The sequence below is a fragment of the Mesoplodon bidens genome (assembly GCF_964165515.1).
Source record: "Mesoplodon bidens genome assembly, chromosome: 10".
Classification (NCBI taxonomy): domain Eukaryota; kingdom Metazoa; phylum Chordata; class Mammalia; order Artiodactyla; family Ziphiidae; genus Mesoplodon; species Mesoplodon bidens.
In genome coordinates, this window is record NC_138172.1 from 74,867,163 (window position 1) to 74,891,508 (window position 24,346).

Consider the following 24,346-nt stretch of genomic DNA (forward strand, 5'->3'; position numbering starts at 1 on the left):
GCCCGTGAACTCCCCTGTTGCATTCACGTGGCCCATCACAAGAGATCAGTGACTCAATGCTCAGTAACTGGCCGGAAACGGGCCGAGCCCCCCGCACTTCCCAAGCAGTGGGCGCACACCCAGTGGGTGAGTACAAGCTGGTTTATAACATTCCTGTGGGCAAAGCTCCTGTCCACCAGCAATGAGCCCAGGCCAGTCACGAGACCACAGCAGCTGCCTGGGGACTCTACTGCCCCACCTGCACCCAGCACCCAGCTCTGCTGCAGAGCAGGCCCAGGGCACTGGTGTTGGGCCTGCTAGCCCTTGTGCCATCCACGTTGGAGGAGCCAGGCCACCCTGGTGGGATGGGGCGGGAGTGCAGGATGAGCTCAGGGCCGGCTCTCGGGAGGCCCTGATCTCAGTCAGTGATACAGCACCAAAGGCCTGCTCGCGTAGGAGACGTTGTCCTTCAGGAAGGGGGACCCCACGGCCATGCGCACCTTGTTCCAGCGGTGGCCTTTGTTGTAGATGGGCTTGACGGAGCGGGGAGACCAGCGGGTGAGGTACCTGTGGAGCGAGGACGAGAGGCGGCTGTGGGACCGTGGGTATGGCCTCCTCAGGCCCAAGCCACGCTTGGCCAACCAAACCCTTTCACCAGTTTTCCTTTCTTGAGGAGAAGGGCTTTTCCTGGGACCAACTGCTGAGTATGCTGTAAACAGATGGGCTGGGCTCCTGTTGCCGCAGGTGTGTGTGGCCAGGGTCAGGCAGCACAAGGCCACACGCTTCCTGGATCTTTATGAGTCGTCAGTGTTTGTGTGCATTTGCTGGGGGAGGAGGTGGAGGAAGAGGCTGCTCAGAGAGCAGATCGTCCCTCTGTGGCCCAGTCACGGGGAGAGGAGAGGCTGATGTAAGGGCCTGGAGGAATCCTTCCCTCTCCCCGACTTGGCTCACTCTGCCACCCCAGCCTTCAGGGAACAAGCCTAGGCAGCCATAACTCGTAGAGGATCCCTGCCCCTCACCCAACCCATGATGGGGGCCAGGAAGGTTCTTGTAAGTAGGAGGGGGTGGGGGTGGGGAAAGATGGCTGCCACCCATAGTCCTTTTGCCTCCTTTGGGGATGGCAGCAGGGCCCTGATAGTTCCCGGAAAAGTGGCTCATGCCGGCTGGGACTGGGGTTTACTCCGTCCAGAGCGAAACTTGGATCCCGTCCAGAGAGGCCCACCCTTCGTCCTGAAAGCTCAGCCATGGCAAAGGCCAGGATCCTCCCCTGCTTCCACACTAGGTTAGGGCTCAACCCAGCCGCCTCTAGAGACCCTCAAATGAGAGGTTTTAATTAAAAAAATTAATAACCATGGCTGAAAATTTTTAGCTAAGAGTGAAAAAATGACTGCTGATTTGTACATTTCAACTGAGCTCCCCTGGACCTATGTCTTCTGCTCTGAGCTTTGTGAGGAAGTAAAAGCTGTGGGTGGTACTGGCCCCATGCCACGTGCGAGGTAGGCCGGCAGGAGAGGGCTTCCCCATGTCCACTGGGCTGTCAGTGCCCCAGCAGGGGGGGGCCTCTGTGCAGTGGGCTGGGCTCAGGGATGCCTATGGTGGTGCTGGGACCTGGCAGGCCCCTGTGCTGGCATTTCCCAGGCTTCAGAAGGGTGGGTGAAGAGGGGGGGTGTAGGAGCAGCCTCCCCCAAAGGGGTGCTCCTTGGGTTTGAAGACCCCAGATCCCGAGGCTCACCAGGCTCTCCATAGTTGCTGCCCTAAAGGCCCCCTGCCCCTCCCACCCTGGAGACCCCAGGGAAGCTGGCATTCAGCTGGCCCTGGGCCTGATGCTTGTGCCACAAGGAGCAGCCAGCTGGCAGGGGAGGGGGCTGAGGGCCTCCGACGGTCCTCTGGGAACACTCCAGCTCTAAGAAGAACCAAGGTTCCTTCCTCCTACCTCTCCTGAAGGAGCGGGGAAGGAGGACGCATGGCTCCCTGGGGCCCGGCACAGCCTGGGCCGGTGCATGGCAGCTCAAGGACCTCTGGATGGAATCATAAAGTCCCTTGTAAGGAATCAGCCTCCCATGTAGCCAGGACTCCCTCTCCTCCCCAGGGTGGCCTTTGCAACCCAAGAGCCCCCACGCATCATCAATCCTGTGTCACGTTAAAGGACACCGGATATATGGGAGGGAGCCTGGCTTTGCTTCAAAGGCCTGAGGGAAGGATGGATTGTGTCCTTAGGCCTGCTGCTGTCTCTTAACAAGTCAGAGTAGGGGTGGGCTCCACCCCCGAAAGGTCCACAGCACATTTGGGAAAGACAGGAAGAGGTTAATATGTCCCGTTCCTCCGGGGCTGCTGGCACATGGCCCAGCTAGCAGTGTGGGAGGTGCAGGTGGAGATGGGCAAGGGGCCAGGGTGTTGGCGAGGCGGCAGTGAAGACCCAGCTCTGGCCCTGCTCCCCCAGCCCAGCAATCCATGGCTAGTATCTGCCTGGCCTCTCATCCTCCATGCCTGGGTTCTGTTGGGGATCAGCCTAGGAGATTTGCTGGGGGTGGGGTATCTTGCTTTGCTTTAACCACAGAGTGCAATTCCAGTGGCAGCGGGACAGGCTGAAGGCAAGGGGTCTATTGATACGATACGGGAGAACAAGAAGAAATACCAACATTGATTTTACAGACCTGGATCTACTCTCAACAAGGGGGTATTATAGTTCTAGGAGTATGTGGGTGTGGTAATGTCAGAGACAGCTGTTTAAGTGTTAGACAGGAATCTATATCTACACCAGAGGGGGCCACCTGAAAGGCAGACTGACTGATTCTAGGACCTAGGGGACTTGCTCTCCTCCTCTATAAAACCTCAGGACCTCATGGGATGCCATGTGCAGCTGTGCAGGTTGTTAACTGCACAACTCTAGGGAGAACCATTCACAATCTAGTCTACCTGGATGCTGCCTTAAAGTTTTGCAGTGTACGATTTGCGCAGCTATGTACAGTGGCCCTGACCCGGAGAGCCTTCCCATTTCTATTTCTAAGGCCTCATTTTGCCCTTTAATAACCCCAGTGCTATTACTGAAAGTTTGCAGAAGTGCTCTGACATTCCCATAGCAACCCAGTATGATGTCATAAACAGAAGATAAGCACATTAGCACAAGAAGAACGACCTTCTTACCCCTGTGCTAAGTGCCCTACTGGGGAGGGACAAGGAGAGAGGCTGAGGCCGGCAGGGGAGGGTAACAAGAGGCGTGCACAGTGGTCGGACTGATGGGGTGGGTGCTTAGGCTGGAAGGGACAGAATGCTCCAGCTTTCCTGAACTGTGGGACGAGCTCCAGGAGAGAGCCTCCCCAGCCCAGGTTTGCTTACCTGTTGAGTCGGGGTTTGCTCTTTGGAACAAATCCTTCGGGAAGCTTAGGCCTGTGATTTGGGAGCAGACCTGAGTGGAGAGAAAAGCATTTAAGGGGATGGTCTCTGCAGCTCCCTGTGCAGCTCTTGGGGGCTGGAGGGAAAGCCCAAGGGGGTAGGAGGTTGGCACTAGGGGGTGAGTATAATGAAGCCTCTGGATACCCATTGCCCTTTCAGGAGGGGCTGGAACACGGGGCAGCTGGAGGGTGGAAATGGTGCCCACAGCCTTCTTCTGCCCCTCTTAGCCCAAGGTGCTTTCTACCTGCTCGGTGGGCCATCTTCACACACTCCTCAATCTTGCGGTGCTCTTCCTGGCACAGGCCTGTGACCCTTCGGGGCAGCATGCCCCCGTGTGGCCGGATGAACTGACTGAGCAGCAGAACATCCTAGTGGAAACGGAAAACAGGAGATGCAGGTCCTCTGGACGGGCACTTGCTGCTGGGGAGCCAGGGCCGAGTGGCCTCCAGGGGAGGCTGCTGTACCCTGGCACTGCAAGAGGCTGAGGCTCCCCCGGAACAGACCTGAGGCCACTCCCTCCCCACAGAGCTCTGCACGCAGGCCTGCTACCTCCACCCCAACAAAGGTTCAATCCCAACTTAGCGAGATTTCCCGACCCCATTACCAACCCCAGGAGCCCTCAGCTCCTCCATGAGATAAGTCTTCCGATAGACTAGGTTAGAGAACAGGAACTCTTCAAGAAGGTTAACAAGCTTTCATGCACCCACGGTATCTTTCCTGGTGATGAAAGGTGTGGTCTCCTCCTTGGGTGAGGTAGGGGGTATGTTATGTACTTCTGCACAACAGGGAAAACCTGTACCATTTCCGCCCCCAGAGTCTACATGCCACAGCCCAGAAGACCCACAGAGCCCCTCAACCTTGTGCCGTGCCCTCTGAAGCCCCAGGCAGCAACAAGCTGAGGATGGGGCCAGGTTGCGAGGTTAAATCCCACATCTTCTAAGCCCCCTGTGACCAGATGTAAATGGATTCTTGGGCTTCCTTTGAACCATCAGACTGCTTTGGATGAGTCAAGGAGAGAGTCAAGAATTAAGAATCAGAATCAAGAGAGACCACGTCCCCTCCCAACTCTCACAGGATGGCTGAGAGGGTTAAGGAAAAGTCACCCACCCGACTCGGAGGGGCCTGGCATGCCTGTCTCCATGGTCCTGGTCCTCAAACTGACTCGCTGCCCTGGCAGGTGCCTCGCCGTATAACGGCAGGTTTGTTTTAATCACTGGACAGCTCCCGGGGGACGCAGGCCCCCAATTGCCACCCCCGTAATCTCCAGAATCTGATGAAAAGAACTTGGATTGGATTATCCAGGGATAATACACTGGTCTCACAGCCCCAGTGCCCCCACTGCAGGCTGCCAAGAAAGCTGACAGCTCTGTGCAGCTCAAAGTGGCGGTGCCCTGAGCGGAAAGGGGTAAAAGAAAAACAACTTCTTCAGCCTTTACCTTGGAGGGGACTGGATTTCTTCTGCTTGATAAACAGAGCCAAGTCCATTTCCTGGAAATGGCTCATAGGAAGAGTGCCCCATGGTGATCAGGCAGGTGTGGGGTTCACCTCTCTATCCACAGCTGGGATTCTAAGTATGGCCAGGACCCCACTAACTTCCATGTCACAAGAAGCTGAGAGCACTGCCCCGTGGCCTGCAAGTTCCCTGTTACTCCAGGTGGCCATCAGCGGAAGGGCCGGGACAGGTCAAAAGAATACCCCCACCCCCACCCCGGGGTGGCCTGAAGCCAAGGCTCCCAGCCCAGGAGATTAGTTGGGTCATTCTGTTCAGATCCCGTGGACATGTGGCCTCTCCTGCTCTGACCACCTGACCGGGATCTCTGCCCTTAGTCATCCCATTCCACAGAGGGGCATAGGGACAACCTGCAGGTCAAACTGGCCCAGAGTCCGAATCACCTGAAACCTAAAAACAGGGTTGCTTAATGTCACCAATAGAACGTTGAAGGACAAGTATGGATTTCTCCAGGGCTGCGTCCTTTCCCGCAGGCCCGCCCCACCTCTAGACACGATATAGAGTACTAGCTGGGATCGTAGCCTCTGCCTGGGTTTTGTAGCCCCAGAGTGTGCGTCCCAGCTCTGATACTTACTAGCTGGGTGATCTGAGGCACTTGTTCATTAACAAGTTCATGCCTCGAATTTCCTCATCTGTAAAACAAGGATGAAAATAGTCCCTACGTCACAGGGATATTGTGAAAACTAAGTGAATTATGCCCCGTAGGTGCTTACACATAGAGCAGCACCCCGTGCAACTCACCTATTGTTGTTCACTCTTGTCATCTCTCTGTGAAACAACAGCTCTAGAAGACCTACAGCAAACAGGGGTCTTTGTAGCTCCAATATGGAAAGAGAATGATGTATCCCCAGATCACAGTAAGGACTCTCCAGAGATGCCCTCATTATAAAAGGAGGAAAGCCAAGCTCAGATTCTGATTCCACTCCCCTGGGAACATAGCCCTATGAGACGGGGCTCCAGGGCCCTGGTGGTCTGAATCAACCACAACCAGACCATGAACTAAGTCAGTGACTCTCCACCCTTGCTGCACATTAGAATCACCTGGGGAGCTTTAAAAAATAATGATGGCTGAGCTCCACCCCAGGCCAACAGAATCATCTGGAGGTGGAGCCTGAGCATTTTTAAAACTGGACAAAATGCTTCTGTCTTGGTGGTTCATTGAGATGCTGCTTAAGCCCACGGGGAACACGAGCTCCAAGATGCGCAGACGTGTGTGTCTGTGCCCAGACTCACCTCGTAGTTATACTTGTGTTTCAGGTTCCAGCGGCAGATGGGGCACTGGCCGGAGGGGTTGGGGGGATTTGGACTTTCCTTGGGAGTCCCTGTGATTCGGCCTTCAATCTAGGAGGCAGAGAAAGAGAGCCTGTGAGGGAGAGGGCTGTGCAGAGCCTCTCATCCTCAAACAACCCCCCGAGTGGTAGGAGTGCTGGTGAGACTTCATCTCTGGGGGCCTCACGCGAGTAGCTAACGGGTCTCTCCGCCAGAATTGTGGTGCTGATTCCATAGCTGCTGGATAATGGACCTTGGGGTGGCCACAGAGATGGGTCTGATGGTCTGCAAGGGTAGTAGAAACTGGACTTAATGCTGGTGGCAAGAGGGAGGGGTTTGCTGTATCAGCTGAATGCTACCTTTCCTTCCTCAAAAAGACAAAAACTCCAGAACATTATGCCTCCCTCTCTCTCCTTTGGGAAAAAGTAATAAATGCACGTGGTAAAAAGTTTCAAACTGTGCAGGGATGCGGAGTACAAAGGAAGTCTCCCTCCCACCCTGCATGTCCTTCTCAGAGGAAACTGCAGTTTCCAGTTTTATCTGACAGAGGTAAGTTTATGCCAGTGGTTCTCAACCAGGCAGGGTTGCCTAAAAACAGGATCCAGGGGACACTGGACAACGTCTGAGACATTTCTGATCATCCCCACGGGGGGATGGAGTGCTACTGGCCTCTAGCAGGGAAGGTGCTAACCACACTACATGCACAGGACAGCCCCCACTCACAACACAGAACCAGCCAGTCTAAAACGCCAGCAGTGCCAGGCTGAGAAGGCTGGTCTAGGCCTATACAAGCAGACAACTGTGTGCGCTCTCCTCCTCCCCCCTCTCTCTAAAAACACAGAGGAGAGGATACATTCCCCTGCCCTCCTCCTCTTGTCACTCTGGATGACACCTTTCAAACCGTGCTGAGGCCACGTGTGAAGTGACCTCCTCCATGGCTGCTGTATCCTGTGACACAGCCTTGGAATTACTAAGCTCAATAAACCAATGATCTGGGCATCAGCTCCAATTGCAAGAAGGGGAGTTTAGAAAGCCTTGCTGATTGAGGCCACAGATTGTGTGATGTTGGGACAGGTCTGAGAGACTCTGGGAGGGAAGCAACACTGTCTCCCAGGGAAGAACTGGCAGAAGGCAAAGGGGGCCAGAAGCAAGGCTTGGCCATGCAGGGTGCTGTTACTACCCTTCTGCCAAGGCCACCACAGCTATGCCAGAAAGGGAGAGGTGCGCTAGGGAAAATGTGCAAGTATATGGAAGGACTTGGGAGGGGGTCAAGGTGGGCCTGGTGGGGGAGAGCTAACACTTATTGACTCCCCACTATAGGCCTGGTTCTGTGCTAATAATGGTCCACATGTATCATCTCATTTAACCCCACAACCTAGTGAGGGCGGAATCATGATCTTATTTTACTGATGAAGAAAGTGAGACCCTGGAGAGTAATACCCAAAGTCAGCCACGGCAGCGCCTCTCCAGGCATGGCTGGGTTACCTCCCCCAGGGGCTCTCATGGGGCCACATACTTCTGTGTTCACTCCACAAACAGCAAATTCACGCCCCACAGGAAAAACACTCTTCACACTCAAAAGCCAGATGTGCTTCTCTCCACCAGCATGGAGTTTAAAGGGTGAATACCTGTTTTGGCTTTAGATAAGGGAACCAAAAAAGGTGCCCTAAGGGAATGGGATCCCCCTAGAAAGAACTGTTGTGAGGCTAAGCAGTGAAAAGGCTGAGGGAGTGTTCTGGGGAAGACCCAAAGAGGGAACCCTAAGGCTTGTCCTGGGGATAAGAAGGCCTTGGGGAGGACTGATCTTGACTGGCTGCCAAAGGGTTAAATCCCTGGTTGACATGGAAGCTACAGAGGCTTCTGGGAACTCGGTGGAGTGGTTGAGGATTTCTTGGAGGCGTGGAAGGCCATGTGAAAACAACGTTGTCTTTTAGGGATTATAGGATAATCTAGGCCCCATGACTCCCAGAGGAAGGGAGGTGAGATGGGCCCAGTGAGGGAGGGGGGGAGTAGGTGGGTGAAGAACTGTGCTAGCTTTCTCACCAACAGAGAAGACAGGGTGCCAGCTATGAGCCCAGGGCCCAGAGAGCGTCACCTTCTAACTACATCACTGAAGGAGTAGTAGCTTAGTCATTCTAGGCAGAAAGGAAAGATCCAGGCTCCTCGCCCGGGGTCTACTCTCTCTAGTCTTGTCATTACCTTAGTTTTCCCCTTTGGAAAACTGACTTATCACCCGCCAAAGAACATATCAGCAAATACCTATGAGCTCTTGTCATACAAAGGGCCACTTTAATCAAGTAACAGATGCCTTAGTCCAGGCACAGCAACTGTTCCTGATTAACCACACTCTCACACACAGGTTGAAAATAGTAGACTGTGGGATTTATGGTCACAGAGGGAGCAGATCCTGAAGCCAGGAGTCCAGTTGGGGCCTCCCACCCTCCCTCAGAGGAGCAGCCAGGCAGCTCCAAGCATTAAAGATGTTAGAAGTGGCCAACTCGACGATACTTACTATAGTTGTCTTCCCTGCTTGGATCTCCACCACTACAGAGATAAAAGGGAGAAACTAGGTCAGCCATTTAATAAGGAACAGGGAGTTTCAAGTAACAGCTCAAACTCTACACATGCAGAAAAACGGAGCCCTCTCTCTGCACTCTCCCACAGCCCTGACCTGGAAAAGGAAGTGTGCAGGGTTCACCTCCCAGTGCCAAGGCTCTGTGCCCTGGAGGCTGGGTGGGGGCAAGCCCCGATGCCCACGTCATATCATCTGTCTGGGATTAAGGGTCTCCACACTGTTTCTGCATTTCTAAGCTTAGATTCATCTTGGTTCCATCCAAGGTACTTGGCAAGACCTTGCCCTACTGTGGCTAGCAACAATGGCCTAAGAGTTGAGGGTTGAAGGTGGGGGGTGGGAAGTGGGCAGAAGCCGCTAAAAGACATTCAAAAATACCCATCGCATATGTTCTTTCATGAGGAGAACCAGACAAATATGATTCCTGACCTTGACGAGTTTGCAATCTAAGATACAGCACTGAACTAACACTGCTCCAGGGGTCCCACGGTGGATAAGTAATGAGACCAGTTCACTCCTAAAACATCCTGAGAGCCTTGTGTTAAAGCTGTACAAGGGCAGCTGTGTGAGTCAAATCCTCTCCTCTCCCTGCAGGGGTGCATTTTGTTATCCACACCGGAGAGGGGTGATGGGAGAGGTGGGAATGAGGGGCCTGCAGATATGGGGTCCAGGCAGAACTGCAGAGAGTGCTGCAGTTCCACACTAGAGGGCCTCCCTCAGCTCTTCGCTGCGGCAGTCAGAAGAGAACCCGAGGGCAAGACAATTAAGTCGCACGCACACAGGCACGCAAGCCAGGCTGCACATATTTCCTCTTACTTAACCAGGATGCAGAAAGACAACTTCAACAATATCCAAAGGAAGAACCAAGCTAATAACCCACATTCCGCAAATATAATCAAATAGAAAGTTCTTGGAGATTCTCCTTGGTCTCCCAGTTTCTTTAGAGAAAGAAGCCATGGCTTTTAGCATAGGAACTGGCATACTGCAGATGCTCCATAAAGGCTAGGGAGCAAAATACTTCTCATAATGCCCTTCTGACTGCTAACTACTGTAACAGAAAACATGAGTGCACATAGTAGGCTGCAAACTGTCTCCCCAAATAGTAAAACCATATTTTAACAGTAGCTTGGCTACCACAATCAGTTCTACTCAGCCCTAGCCAAGGAAAGAAGTAGTACAGATTAGAAAGAGCCTAAGGTTAACTTTGTGAATCTAATGAAAGTTACGGACCTTGCCCTGGAAACACGTCCGTAAGTGTACACACAATTAGACATGGATTACAGGAAGCTCACAGACCCCTACAGCTGCGCACCTAAATGGTAATACTGGTTTTCCCTCAGGGATGGGAGGAGGTGATTTTCTGAAATTTCTAAAATAAACATGTACTGCCTTTGCAATAAAAAATAAACAGTAAAAAGAGAGAATGAAAATGTCTAAGAAAAAAAAGTGAGGCAATTCTAACCCACCCGGAGGCCCACAGCAGCATCTGTGATCACTGAGCTCTGTGACTGACACCAAACTGGACACAGATTGCCTGGAATTGTCCCCCGTTTGTTTTCTGGGCAAGGCCATTCATAAAGACTCATTACTTCAAACAACCAACCTGAGAGCCTCTCAACTTCAACTCCACACACACAAAGGAGTATAACAACGGCCAGAAAGGCCCCGAGGCTTCCTCCAGAGAACACTGTATACCAATCAATTCAAAGACAAACTAGGTTTCTCTCCCTAGGAGAAAATGTGTCACCGCACAGATCTACTTGTTTCGAACAGAGACCAGCCTAAATGGGATGTGGGTGAGACTCAAACTGGTACTCAGTCTGGTGGCCAGCACAGCTGCAGGGAGATGGTCACTGCACTGTGTCAGCCTACAAAAGTAGGGAGGCAGGAGGACGCAGCCCTAGCCCAGCAGGGCTGCCAGGCATCCCGGAAACTTTGCAAATTTGCAAAAACCAAGTTGGAAGAGGGACGGAGGGTGACCCAATCTGAGCAACAACAGGTGGGGGGCGAGTTTTTAAGAATCCTGATAGGAAACAAAAGGAGAGACCCACTCCAGTACCACTCGAGTCAGCGTGAGAACAGTGCCCTGAAATGAAGCGGACAAACATGTGCTTCCCCTCTAGGTGGAGGCACTTGGGTCCTAACCATCAAGTAAACAAGTCTAGCAAAACACACATCACTCCCGGCAAAGAACCAAACCCTGAAGTCATCCCACTGTACCCTGGAAGACAGATCAAAGCTCGTAGCAAGCTCCACTGTTAATGAGCTCCCCACACAGCAACTCTGAACCAGTGAATCATCTCACTATAAGTCAGTGGGTAAAACAATAGGCAGATGCTTATCTAATAGAGACAATTTGTCAAATGAGAAGGAATGACTGGAGAACTCTTACACGACAGAGACTGGTCAGGGCGGTGTCTCAGTGCAGGGACAGAGGGCCCACCGGAGCCTGAAGAGGCCCTAGGAGATTTCAAGCCTCTGAAAACAGGAGTTAGGAATCAAAATAATATTGCTTTTCAGCATGCATACAAAAACATGTCAAAACCAAACAAAACCTGAGATCCATTTGTTCCTGGCCTCCTCTCCATTCAAGAGAAGTGGGGGTGGATAAGAAAAGCTGGACTAATAAAAAACTGTTAGTCACTAACTGAAAACTTGTTTAGGAAAAGATGGAATTGCTCTTGTGTTCCGAGATATGGCTGTATCAAGTAAACTAAGGAAAGATACAAAGCAGTTTCCTAAACTAGAATTAAGGGCCAAAATCTTCTAAGATAGGCACTTCTCATACACATCAAATAATCTGTGCCACAGGAGGCAACACATCTGCTGAGCACCCATGGAATGTACAGCCGGGCTCCACCCACTGTGGAGAGCTCCAGCCTACTTAGGAGACACAGTCTTTGCCCTAGAGGAGAAAAGAGAACTATACCAAGCAAGGGAATCTCACTCTAACAAAGTCCATGCCTCGTAAAGAGATCCTTTGAGTACTTCAGTAAATACTCACCTAGGATGGAGTCCAAGATAACTGAATTGTAAGTCTAGAGCAAACAGCATCAAGGTGAGATTGCAATGAATGGAAAAAGACCTCGATGGCCACATAAACACAGACGCAGTGAACTGCAGCGGGATAAAGACCCAGCTGTTTAGTAAAGGAGGAAGTAAGGAGAGCGGAAAGACGAGGAGTGGAGGGCACTGCTGCAGGAAGTGCCCAGAGACCAAGGTTCTTCTTGGAAAGGATCCATGGAAACCAAGTCCCAAGTAGAGTATGAAGGGACGGAGCAACCGAATGGCAAGGTGGCTAAACGGCAGCACCAACAACCTTATGCAGGGTCAGGGAGTACAGCGCATGTTGGCTAAGTATGGCCACTGACTACTCTCCTCAGACTCCTTCCTTGCTCAAGCTCTGCTCCCTTCTGTTCACCTTTAATTCTGCCACGAAAGTTTTCTGATTCTCTCATCACCTACCCCTTCCTTTCCCCTTGGACCTCTGAGGGAATGTCCCATCCTTCAAATGAGGAGTCTTACTGCTACATAAAAATCTCCTTCCACTAGGAGGTTACTCTGGACTACGTCTTTTAAAAAAAAAAAAAAAAAATATTTATTTATTTATTTGGTTGCGCTGGGTTTTAGTTGCGGCAGGCGGGCTCCTTAGTTGCAGCTCGCCAGCTCCTTAGTTGCGGCATGTGAACTCTTGGTTGCAGCATGCATGTGAGATCTAGTTCCCTGGCCAGGTATCGAACCCGGGCCCCCTGCACTTGGAACAGTCCTAACCACTGCGCAACCAGGGAAGTCCCTGGACTATGTCTTTTGAATTCTTTAAAGGCCCCAATTTGCTCACTCCTCTCTCAAAGCTTTTACCTATAAGGATGCCCATCCTGCCAGGCATATCCTTGTCTGAAATGCTAAGTCCTCCAGAAAGCTCCCTTAGGAAAAGATGAAGAAAATTCCCTTCAGCCTTTACTCATTTCAACACACTCTGCTCTGAGGGTCTGACAGATCACTACTGTTAATTCAGATAGTCGTATGTGTTTACTTTTCTTGTTTTAAATGCATTCCTTCACAAGGGCTCTAAGAGTGACACGGCAGGAACAAGGTCTAACCTTTGCTAGGTCTGACAGTGTCAATCATGAACACTAAATGGTCTCCAGCAAGTTAACTGACAAGAGCTTTCAGGGAAGGGAGGGAACCATGCGGAAGCCCTGCTATGGAATATACCAAGGTGATGTTACTGGAGGGAAAAGTGCTTGCTGTTCTTCCAACTCCACTACTTACTAGCTGTGTGATATTGGGCAGCTACCCAAACACCTCTGGACCAGATTTCCTCATTTGTGAAAATGCCTGTAATATTCACCTTTAAGGACTGTTGAGAAGACTGAATAAGTGTACGTGGAAAACCTAGCACAGTGTTTGCAGCAGGCACTGAGTAAACCACAACTTCCATTTTTGTCTTCCTTTAGTCTTGCTTCTTCTGTAATTACCTTTTTTGGTTTTGTGTGTCCCTCTGTCAAACTTTAGACCAGGCTTTCTCAACAGCAGCAGGATCAATATTTCAGGCCAGGTGGCTCTTTGTTGTGGAGGGCTGCTATCCTGTGCACTGGAAGATGCTTGGCAGCATCCCTGGCTTCTACCCACCACATGCCATGAACACCAGCTGTGACAACCAAAAATGTCTCTGGACATTGCCAAATGTTCCCTGAGGGACAAAACTGCCCCCAATTGAGAATCACTGCTTCGGATAGAGAGATTCTATAGGCAGGAGGAGTGGTGTTGAGTGCCCATGAACTCTGACTAAAATTAAGGAAGTACTATCTGATACTCTGAAAAGTAGAATGCTTGAATATTTTCAGCAAGACACCCAGCTTCCTCTCCATGACTTTATTACTTTTTTTATTTTTATTTTTTGCGGTTCACGGGCCTCTCACTGCTGTGGCCTCTCCCGTTGCGGAGCACAGGCTCCGGATGCGCAGGCTCAGCGGCCATGGCTCACGGGCCCAGCCGCTCCGCGGCATGTGGGATCTTCCCGGACCGGGGCACGAACCCGCGTCCCCTGCATCGGCAGGCGGACTCTCAACCACTGCGCCACCAGGGAAGGGAAGCCCCCTCTCCATGACTTTAAATTCTATGTGTACAATATTATTTGTGTGTCAAATATACCAGCTGGGACCAGTCAAAATTAGCTTTATGTGTAATTCTTTAAGCCTTACACATAATGGATAGAATATTAAGGTTTTTTTTTTCATTTAAAGGCTTTGGAGATAGGTGGTTCTCAAGAAAAATATAGAATATGGTAATGCCTTCATGTAAGATCACATCAATTCAATTATTTAGCCTTTAGGTCTGACAGTAACACAGAGAAGCTACCAGGTATTTATGGCAAGGAAGACTTCAAACACCCATCTCATCATACAGCCCAGCATTTCACAAACTCTCCAACTGAAAAATTCTAATCTCAAATATTCCTTTGTAAAAAATCAAAACTCTTCCGCTTGCTTATCCTCTGGGGACATAGCAAAAAACTGTTTTCAACTTTTGATTTCATAAAGGATAAGTAAATTGCAGCCGTTAGTGTTTGACACTTGGTAGACGCCCTCAAAAATGTTATGGGCATATGCCTATTTTGCAGCATGGGAACAGATGAAACACCTTATCCAAGACACCTCTTTGTTGTCTTTCTTTATCAATGAATTAGTTTATCTAATGCTAACCAGGCAGTATCTGGATGTTGTTGTTCTTTCTAGCAAATGTTCCATCTTCCCTTCATAGCTAAATTTTTCAAACACACCTAATTTCTTCATGAACTATCTCTCATTTCCCCAAACTGGGTTCCCTGTCTGCCATTCTATTGAAATTGCTGTTTGAAAGATAAAAAAAGAGACCTTTTCTGAGACAAATCCAATGCTCTCTTCATTAGGCTCTTCTTTTTGGACTTTTATGGTCCCCCTGGCAAAAATGATCACTATTTTCCTCTGGATTCTTCTCAGCTTCAGTTAAAGGATATGCTGGTCAATACTACACCAGATCTTAAAAACACACACTCACACACACACAAAACCATTTCACTTCTATTGCACATCACTCATCCTTTCCTGCTTCTAGCAGTGCACAAAGACTATGTCCTGAAAGACCTTTTCACTCTCTGCCAGATTCCATCCTTTTATGAGCCTGTTAAAGACACACCCCCTTCATGAAAACTTCCAATTCGGTTTGCTGTTGCCGGTAACCTAATCTCCCTGTACTTCCGCATGTAAATACCTAATACCTAACTTGCATTTATTGGAATGTATCATATCATCTTATTAGAACCTAAGTTCTCAGGAAAAGGGTTATATTTTTTTTTCTCCAGAATCCCTTAACAGCTTGAAGTACAGCACTTGGCCTTCAGTAAGCTCTCGGTGCAATACTAGAATCAGGCTGCTTTTCCAGACTTAATATTAATGAAAAGCAAAGCCACCATCCAGCATATGCCTCTGTTTCAACTGTTCAATGATCCTTCCATCTTAGCTTCCACTTCTCAGACTAGCGGCCCAGGTAGAAAAAGCTGCCATGAGATTACAGCATTTTCAGATGAGAAACTGGAAAGGGAGGCCCGGGGGAGGTTATCCAGATGTCCTTCCCCGATGGCGCAGGAATTCTTTAATGAAGGAGGCGGCGATTCGGCTAATACGGAACGGAGAATTAACATGCAGACCCTAACCAAAAATTTTCCTGAACCCTGGGACAGGTTTCTCTTCTGCCCCTGCTAACTAAGTAGGCTTTTCTCTCCGATCTCCATCCCCCCACCCCCGTCCCCACGCATGAGGAAAATCACGATGGGTGGGAGATCAAAGTAACAGCATCAGGGTCTGGAAGGGAACTGCAAGCACTCCCGGAGCCCAAGCATCTCCGGCGTTTCGGAACCGCGCGAAGGAAAGGGAGGGAGGGGCGCACGGGGGCAGAAAGAAACAACCTTCGCTTCTCCTCTTCAACCCTGGGAGGTCACCAGTACCCAGGACTCACCTTCCCTGAACCCGCGAGCTGGAGGCCGGGCCCGGCTGGCCGCGGCCTGGCCTGCCAGGAGCCCTCTGAGCAGCCGTCCGCAGCCGGACACCAGCACATTGAGGGCCACCATCTTGAAAACCAACGCTGACCTCTTGTGCCCTTCCGCTTCCGGAACGGCGCGCGCGCAGCCGCAGTGGTGGGCCGGAAGCTTGCGTCCTGTGGGCTTCTAGCTCCGTTATTCTTGTCCGTTACTTCCATTTCCTCACCTCTCCCGCTTTTCGCAAAGCGGTGCGGCGTTGTGTGAAGTCTGTGCTTTGTTCCGAGAGTCTAGGGAGGTCTTTAGCTCTTGTCTGCCAGTCCTCGAAGTTCCCAAGGTCGCTTTCGTTCCCTGGCGGGCTTCTTCGGTAAAATCACATGCACTGCCCCTATTTCTTTAAAACTTTTTCTTCTCTTCAGGTGAGATGTGGATTTTCAGCTTCTTGAGGCTGGGCTTAAGTCTGTACCAGAGCAGTTGAAATGGTTAGAAACAATGGTTCTGGAACATCAGGTATCTCGCAGACCTGGGATAGAGTTAATACCACCCCCACCCCACCCCCCGCGCGTCTTTCATTCTCATAACTTGGCGCTTCCCTTTGGCCCCAGGACCTTTGCTCAGCTATTTCCTCTGCCTGCTCTGTGGCTACTGGTAAACTTATTTCTCAGGGCTCAGCTCAACCTTCACTTCCACATTAGAGTCTTCCTTAACTTCCCTGTTACTTGTTCTCAGCACCAGATACCTCTCCATCTTAGTACCCCACTCAACTGTAATTTTACATCTGTGTAGTATGTGTCTCCTCACCAGACTGTAAGCTCCTTGAAGGCAAGGACATTGTTTTTTTTTGGTTGACTCTCATAGCTCCAGCATCCATTATGCACTTGACACATAATGAGTGCATTATATACTTGTTGAGTGAATGGGTAGAACCTATTTTATACCGTTTTTGTGAAGATTAGATGGGATAAAACACAAGTGCTCAATAAACATAATTTATTAATAGCGCAATTACTGAAATGGCCTTTGTGCTATAGGTACTTTTCATAAGTTTGACATACGTGCCTAATAAAGAAGCTTATAGTACCAGAAAGAAAACACAGCTGCCCAGTTTTCTGTCTTTTGGATTTGCAGGGTGTATAGGATATTCCCCTAGAGCTACATAAGAAAGGAAAGCCATTCACAGCTCAATTCTTCCACATTGTGGTTAGGATATTCTTTTCCACACCGGAAGGGGGATTTTCTAGTTATCCTACTGTAATTCAAGGGTGGGAAAATCAGGCTCATTAAATGGCAGAGCACATTCCCTGATGAAGGGGAGGGAAGGAGTCCATCTTCCAGTTGGGACTGCCACACGTGTAGACTAAGAGGATGCAGAGCAGCTGCTGCATGGGGAGCTTGAGTGGTGTCACCAGAGATGAGGAGAGTGGGAGAAACGTGGCATTGGGTTTCCTTAAAACATCAAATTCAGCAAAAACAGGTGCTGGGAAGGGGAAACTTGAGAGAAAGGTCAATCTAGGTGAGTGAGACGGACACATGGATTAGGAGTGGAGCAGAGGGTTTTGGTGGTGTATAGGTCCAGGTGTTCTGGCCAGGATAAGGAAATCCTTGGCTGTTCATGTAGCTTCTATATACTTTCCTTTTGTACAGTTGACCTTGAGCCCTTCCTGCTTGTACCATACCCCTTGTTTCTTTACAAGTCCCCAACTTCTGGGGATGACTGGGACCAAGGCAGTAACAGAGCCCCACCCAGGGTTTGTTTTGGACATAGTGAGCTAAAGTGTTTGAGTGCTAACCCTCCCTTCGTTATCATATCCTACTTTAATATAATCAAATTTTATTTTAAAAAGCAACTTATATTTTCTACAATGACAAGTAACATGATCATAGTAAAAAAATATGACAATAAAGAGAAAAGAAATATCCATAATCCAGAGATAAGCATTATTTGCATTCAGCAATATGAAATAATACTGTGCATAGTCTTTGTTTTGTAATATCTTATTTTTCTGAATCCTTGCGTAATTAGCCCTTACGTGAAAAAAGAACTCTCTGAGACCAGATTTTGCTCAAGAGACTAGCCTTTACTTAAAAAAAAAAATTGTTATTGAAGAATAACCTAGGGCTTCCCTGGTGGCGCAGTGGTTGAGAGTCCGCCTGCCGATGCAGGGGACACGGGTTCCTGCCCCGGTCCGGGAAGATCCCACATGCCACGGAGCGGCTGGGCCCGTGAGCTATGGCCACTGAGCCTGCGCGTCTGGAGCCTGTGCTCCGCAACGGGAGAGGCCACAGCAGGGAGAGGCCCGCGTACCGCAAAAAAAAAAAAAAAAAAAAAAAAAAAAAGAATAACCTATATAAGAAAGTATACAGGTTATCAGTATACAACTTGATACATTTTCACAAAGGGAACACATTACTCACACCAACAAGTAGAACATTACTAGCACACCAGAACACCCCCTGGTGTCCTCTTCCAGACGCTGCCCCCTCAAGGGTAAGCATTATCCTGACTTTTAGCGCCATAAATTACTTTTTCCTGCATTTGAACGTTATATAAACAGAATCTCATGTAGCATGTACCCTTTTCTGTCTGCTTTCATCTGCTCACCAACATCATGTTTGTGAGATTCACCCGTATTGTTATATATTGTTGTCATCATTCATTCTCATTGTCGTATAATGTTCCATTGTGATTATACTACAATTTACTTATCCTTTCTTTTGTTGACAGGATTTAGATAATGTCCAGTTGGGACTGTTACAAATAGTGCTGTGATGTACGTTCTTCTACATGATTTTTGTGAAGACAAGAGCAAACTTCTCTTGGGACTATATCTAGGAGTGAAACTGTTCGGTTATAGGGTATGTATATACTCAGCTTAAGTAGATTCTGCCAAACAGTTTTCCATAGTAGTTGTACCAGTTCCCAGCATTCCACATCCTTATCAATATTTGATATTTTCTGTGATTTTTCATCTTGGCCATTCTGGTGAGTACATAGTAGGATCTCATTGTGTTGTTGTGTTTTTTTTGCGGTATGTGGGCCTCCCACTGTTGTGGCCTCTCCCGTTGCGGAGCACAGGCTCCGAACGCGCAGGCTCAATGGCCATAGTTCACAGGCCCAGCCACTCCACGGCATGTGGGATCTTCCTGGACCGGGGCACGAACCTGTGTCCCTTGTATCGGCAGGCGGACTCTCAACCACTGCGCCACCAAGGAAGCCCTCTCATTGTGTTTTTAATTTACATTTCTCTGATGCCTAAATGAGGATGAGTCACTTTTCATATGTTTGTAAGCCATCTAGATCTCCTCTTTTGTAAAATGTCTTTTCAAGTCTTTGACCCACTTTATATTGGGTTGTCTTTCTTATTGATTTGTAGAAGTTCTTTATATATTCTGGATACTTGTCCTTCATTGGATGTATGTATGGCAAATGTCATCTGCCTCTCTGTGGGTTGCCTTTTCATTCTTCTGTATTACAGTTGACCCTTGAACAACGTGGGCGTCAGGGCACTGATCTCCACGTAGTCAGAAATCCGAGTATAACTTGTAGTCAGCCCTCTGTATACAGGGTTCCCCCATATCCGAGGTTCTTTCGTATTCCTGGTTCCACAATCGGGGAACCAATCAACCAAGGGTCAAATGGTACTGTAGTATTTACTATTGAAAAAAAATCTACATAGGGATGGACCTGTGCAATTCAAGCCTGTGTCATTCAAGGGTCAACTGTATATTTTTCGATAAGCATTGTTTTTAATTTTAACAGTGTAATTTATCAGGTTTCTTTCCTTTTTGGTTGGCTTGTTTGGTTTCTTATTTAAAGTTTTTTCCTTGTCAGGGTCATGAAGATGTTCTCCTATGTTTTCTTCCAAAAACTTTATTGTTTAACTTTCACATTAGATCTGAACTCATCTGGAATTGTTTTATTATGTGGTCTGAGATTGGGATTAAGATTCATTTTTCCCCCCATAGCGAAATTTAACTGACCCAGCATCATTTATTAAAAATGTCATACTTCTACCCATTGCATTTTATCTGGTATAGATCTATTTCTGGAATCTCTGTTGATCTCTTTTTCTGTTCTTTAGCACTGTTTTGTTTTTTTTTTTTAATTTAAAAATTTTTGGCCGAGCCATGCAGCATGCAAGGTCTTAGTTCCCTGACCAGGGGTCAAACCTGCACCCCCTGCAGTGGAAGCACGACATCCCCTTTAGCACTGTTTTAAATGGCTGTATACTAATTGATTGTCTACAAGTGCCATAACTTACTTAACCAATCCCTGATTACTAGGCATTTAGGTTGCTTTTAATTCAAACATATTTTCTAAGACCTATCTTCCTACTCCAAAAACAGCATCTTTTCATTAGTGAGTCTTATATACCCCTGTCCCCAGTTGGGTGTGTTGTGGTTTTTGTTGTTGTTGTATTTTCTAGTACAACTGTACTGTGGGATATAAGGGAGTGAGGGCCCTTCTCTGGGGGGCTGCAAAGTGGTAGTTGCCACCCAAAGGAGAGGTTTCTTCAGGAGCCAGAGTTTCTGGGGCTGTTGGCAGAGTCACTCTCATGCACGGGAAGAACTATTTCCAGCTGCAGTAGTAATCCTGGGCCTTGAAGGGCAGCAATGACACTGTGTGAACATGTATGAGAGGAGGGAGGCCAATGAACCATTCCTTATCCTGACACAATCTTCTGTCCACCTCCTCCTCCCAGGAGCCCAGCCCCCTTGTTTCCACCCCATTTTCCAAGAAAATCTTCCTTCTTTACCCCACCCCTTGTCCTGGACCCTTGAGAGAACTCAAGTCCCAAGTAAACCGTCCTAATGAAGACGTTCAGGGAAACATTCATAACAGATGAACCCAGAAGTGTTCATTTTGCCAAGAAAAACTTAAACTCGCAGCAGAGATGATCTGGTCTAAGTGACTTGCTGCTGGCCAACAGGACAGCCGGCTCAGGTCAGAGCAAAAGCAAGAGTTAGGAAGCCATGGGTGGATCAGCCTGTCTGTGGCTTCGGGGCTGAGGAAGTTCTGGTCCCAGCTGTGGATGAGTGTGCTCTTCCAGCCTTCCTCCCACCTCGCCCAGGAAGAGTTGGTCAGAGCCAAGAGCCACACAGATGTTCAGATGTTCGCTGTGAATGAGCAGAGGCAGCAAAAAGGCCCGAGAAGGAGAGAGCTGATGGGGTAGAGACAAGGGTGGGAGGGGGCTGCGGGAGAACTAGGAGAAAGGGCTGGCAGAGCCAGTGACAGTCCTGTTTGCTTTCTCCTAATTAACGTGGTTTCCTTACAACCCCCCTGCTGATTCCAGCTGGTCAACTCAAACCATAACAACACGTGGCCTGCCCGGATGGCCAGGGCCAGGAGCTGAGGCTGGGCGCCTCCCAACACGGGTCCGGTTTCCTCTGCCCCCGCTGCCCTCCTCCCCAACTGGTTTTGTGCAGATGAGGGAAGGGACAGCACCCCAGTCAGGGTTGAGGTGACAGCCAGGGACTGCTGGCTTTGGGCTCGCCTGGCTGCTCACCTCGGTTTCCCATGACCTTTAACAAAGGGCAGTTTCCTGCTTGTTTGGGCTGCTGCCTTCAAACAGGTTTGAGTGGGGGTGGGTGAGGAGACCTTGACAAAGAACCCCTTGCTCAGCGGCGGCCTCTCTACCTACACGTGTGCCCTGTTTGATGCAATGGGCCTGGAAACAATCAGGGTGTGTCCAGAGTCCTTGCTCATTCAGTGTTTTCCAGCAGCTTTTCAGTGTTGTTTCTTTTCCTCACCAGGACTTTACTCTGTCCAAATTACTCATCTTATCCCCTTATTTCTTCATTGATTCATTTCGACAGCAGCTACTATGTGCCTTTCGTGAACAAATGATTACATGCACCAGGGGAACACTCTCCAGGGGTGAAAGCGCTTGTCTGATAAAGAAACATTTTGTAAACTGGATGATTGGCCTGGGGCTTATTTGCTTTCTCTCCCCTCCCTGCTCTTCCCTTCAAAAATTAAAAAAAAAAACACACACATCAGGAAAAGTATACAAAGTTTAAATGTACCATATAACAGATTAATTGTAAAACAAAACTGATTCATTTCTATGCTGGATCACTACGGCATGCTGCCGCCCTGATATGGATAAAGGGGGAAAATACAAAAGAGAAGTGGGATTGGTGAGAAGCAGCTTTAGGGGCCTTCAGTACCCCAGAACCTTTCTGGAAAGTGAGGCCAGAGGCAGGAGGTCCCAAACAAGACTGCCGGAGGACAGAAAGCCTGCAGTGCCCTTTGTGTGCACTCCCCAGGCCCCGGCCAGAAGCCTCTCCAAGTGAGTGCACCCTAGTCCGGACCCCCCAGTGCTTGGCTGGCATCTGCCTCACCCCAGCTTCACCCAGTGGTGGGGGCCAGTGAGACCCACTCCACTCAGTTTCCTCACAAACCAAGCAAGCCCTGGTTGTGACTGGGCATTTCTGCAGAGGGCTGGATGACCTTTCAGAAAAGGCCTTCATGTCCCTGTCAGGCTGAGAAACTCATCAGATTTCTTTCTCCCAGCGCCTCAATCCAGTTATTGTATAAGGAGAAGGTTTTTAACCTTTTAGAACACTTTGGAATTACTGGCACATTTTTGCTACTGGGTATAAAATGGCACCTAGGGAGATGCTGTCCCCTGCATGCACATGGGAACACCTACAAAAGCAAAAGGAAGGAGCTGCAGACTGAAAATCAGGCTCTGCTTTAACCAACTGGCGACCTGAAGTCAGATACTCACGCTCTCTGGGCCTCAGTTTCTCCATCTGTGAGGAGTTCTGTATGGTTCTAGGATTCTGGCTCTGTGAACATTCCCATCCTTGTAACCTGGAACGGCAGAGTTCAGCCTTCAGCTCCCACCTCCCCGCTCTGCTCTCTTTCAGAGTCTCAGCCACTTTCGCCCTTCAGCTTTCACCTTCAGGCTGATAAGAACCACATCCACAGCAGTGCTTCTTTGAGCTCCAGCCTCTGGCAACGACTGCCTACAGAAATTTCTACTTGGTTCTTCTGAAGGAGCTTAGGTGTACACCATGTCTAAGTAAGGCCACCACCACCTTCCTGATAAATGCTGTCAGGGCTGTAGGTCTCCCTCTCACTTACAGAGACACCATTGACTGCCCTCGTCCAATTTCCAAAGTTTTCATAAGTTTCATGAATTTCAAAGTTATCTCATGATTTCCCCCTCTTCCTTATCATCTAAATTTCCACCATCTTCTAATACGTCAATTTGTCCATCGTCTTCAGTTTCCCCATCTCCAATCTACTCTACTGTCTCTGTCTGATTTTCCTAAACACCCCAATCACTTTCCTGCTCCATGGCATCTCATCGCCCACAGCTGGAGTCTGAATTTGCATTTTTAAGGAACTGGAAGACTAAAGTCTGAGAACTGCTGACTAAGGAGAATAAAGTCCCAACTCTGCGGCCTGACGTGAGTGAAGTGAGGTGCCTCCCACTACCCTTCCTACTTTTCCTCCCTCTTCTCCCGCACAGACTCTCAAAACCCACCCCTGCTCATTTTCCTTCCCTCCTCCACCTCCATCATGTTCCTCTTCAGGGGTGCCCTCCCTCATCTCCTAGTTGGAATCCCCTGCTTCTTTCAAGGCCTGGCCCACCCCTTACCTCCTTTGTCTCTTTCTGCATTCTCTCTCTCTCTTTCCTTCCTGCCACTTCAGCGCTTGTCTGCCTTCTATCTCTGGCTCCTTAGTTACATGCTATTCCACATTAGCCAGGACTCTCTGAGTTGTGACAGTCATCCAGTTTGTAGAAGGACATTTGCTACCTTTTAGAACCAACCTAGGATGGGCAGGGTTCAGTGGGGCCTCGGGACACCTGGAGCCAGAGACTCAACCACCACCGGGCTCTTCCCCTCCTCCTCTTGTCTCTGTTTCTCTCTGCACTTTGCCTTTATTCCCTTGTTCTCTCCTCAGGAGGCTGCCAGCAGTTCTCAGCCTTGAGGCAGGAGTTGAGTCACTAAGATTGGCAGTCCCCAGTGGGACTTGATGGAGAAGCTGCAGGAAAGGCCAAAAGAAGAGCAGTTTCCCCAAAGAAGGGAAGTACTGTTTCAAGAGAAAGGGAAAGTGCTGGACAGAAAAGCCAACAAATGGTCACCACTGTATTAGTTAAGAGTCATATCAGCTCTTCATGGCAGAAAACTCCAAATAGCAGCGACTTAAATAAGACGGCAAAGGACTCTGAAACCCATGCTCCTTTTAGCTGGTTGCTGTGCTATCTCTTAGTCCTAGATGATGGCTTGAGCTCCAGTCATTCTGCCCATATGGTCTAGGGAAGAGAAAGGAGAAAGACACAAAGAATGGCCCTGGAATTCCCTGGTAATCCAGCGTTTAAGACTCCGAGCTCTCACTGCCGAGGGCCCAGATTCAATTCCTGGTTGGGGAACTAAGATTTCACAAGCTGCGCGGTGCGGCCAAAAATAAATAAATAGAAAAAAAAAAAAAAAAAAAAAGAATGGCCCAACCTGCCATCCTTGAAAGCCACCTTCTGGAAGTTGTACATGCTTTAGCTTATATCCCTTATATTGCCAGAACTGAGTTATATAGCTATCCCTAACTGAAAGGGCTTCTGGGAAATGTCTTTTTTTTTTTTTTTTTTTTTTT

General features: G+C 49.0%; 1 protein-coding gene across 1 annotated transcript; it reads right to left on the reverse strand.

Moving 5' to 3' along the window:
* Positions 1-126: 126 nt before the first annotated feature.
* MRPS18A (mitochondrial ribosomal protein S18A) lies at positions 127-15,845 on the reverse strand. The gene is made up of 6 exons (XM_081247159.1): positions 15,720-15,845; positions 8,664-8,695; positions 6,116-6,223; positions 3,617-3,740; positions 3,316-3,385; positions 127-546 (listed from the first exon to the last, which is right to left on the reverse strand). The coding sequence occupies exons 1-6, from the start codon at positions 15,829-15,831 to the stop codon at positions 402-404; spliced, it is 591 nt and encodes a 196-aa protein (XP_081103285.1). The 5' UTR covers positions 15,832-15,845; the 3' UTR covers positions 127-401.
* Between the last annotated feature and the right edge of the window lie 8,501 nt (positions 15,846-24,346).

Excerpts from the sequence above, each read along its gene's own strand:
- MRPS18A (XM_081247159.1), bottom strand. The coding sequence starts at position 15,831 with ATGGTGGCCCTCAATGTGCTGGTGTCCGGCTGCGGACGGCTGCTCAGA. Across the intron at positions 3,741-6,115 it reads AACACAAGTATAACTACGAG|GATGTTCTGCTGCTCAGTCA; the intron begins GTGAGTCTGGGC and ends CGTTTCCACTAG. Across the intron at positions 547-3,315 it reads AGCAAACCCCGACTCAACAG|GTACCTCACCCGCTGGTCTC; the intron begins GTAAGCAAACCT and ends CTCGCTCCACAG.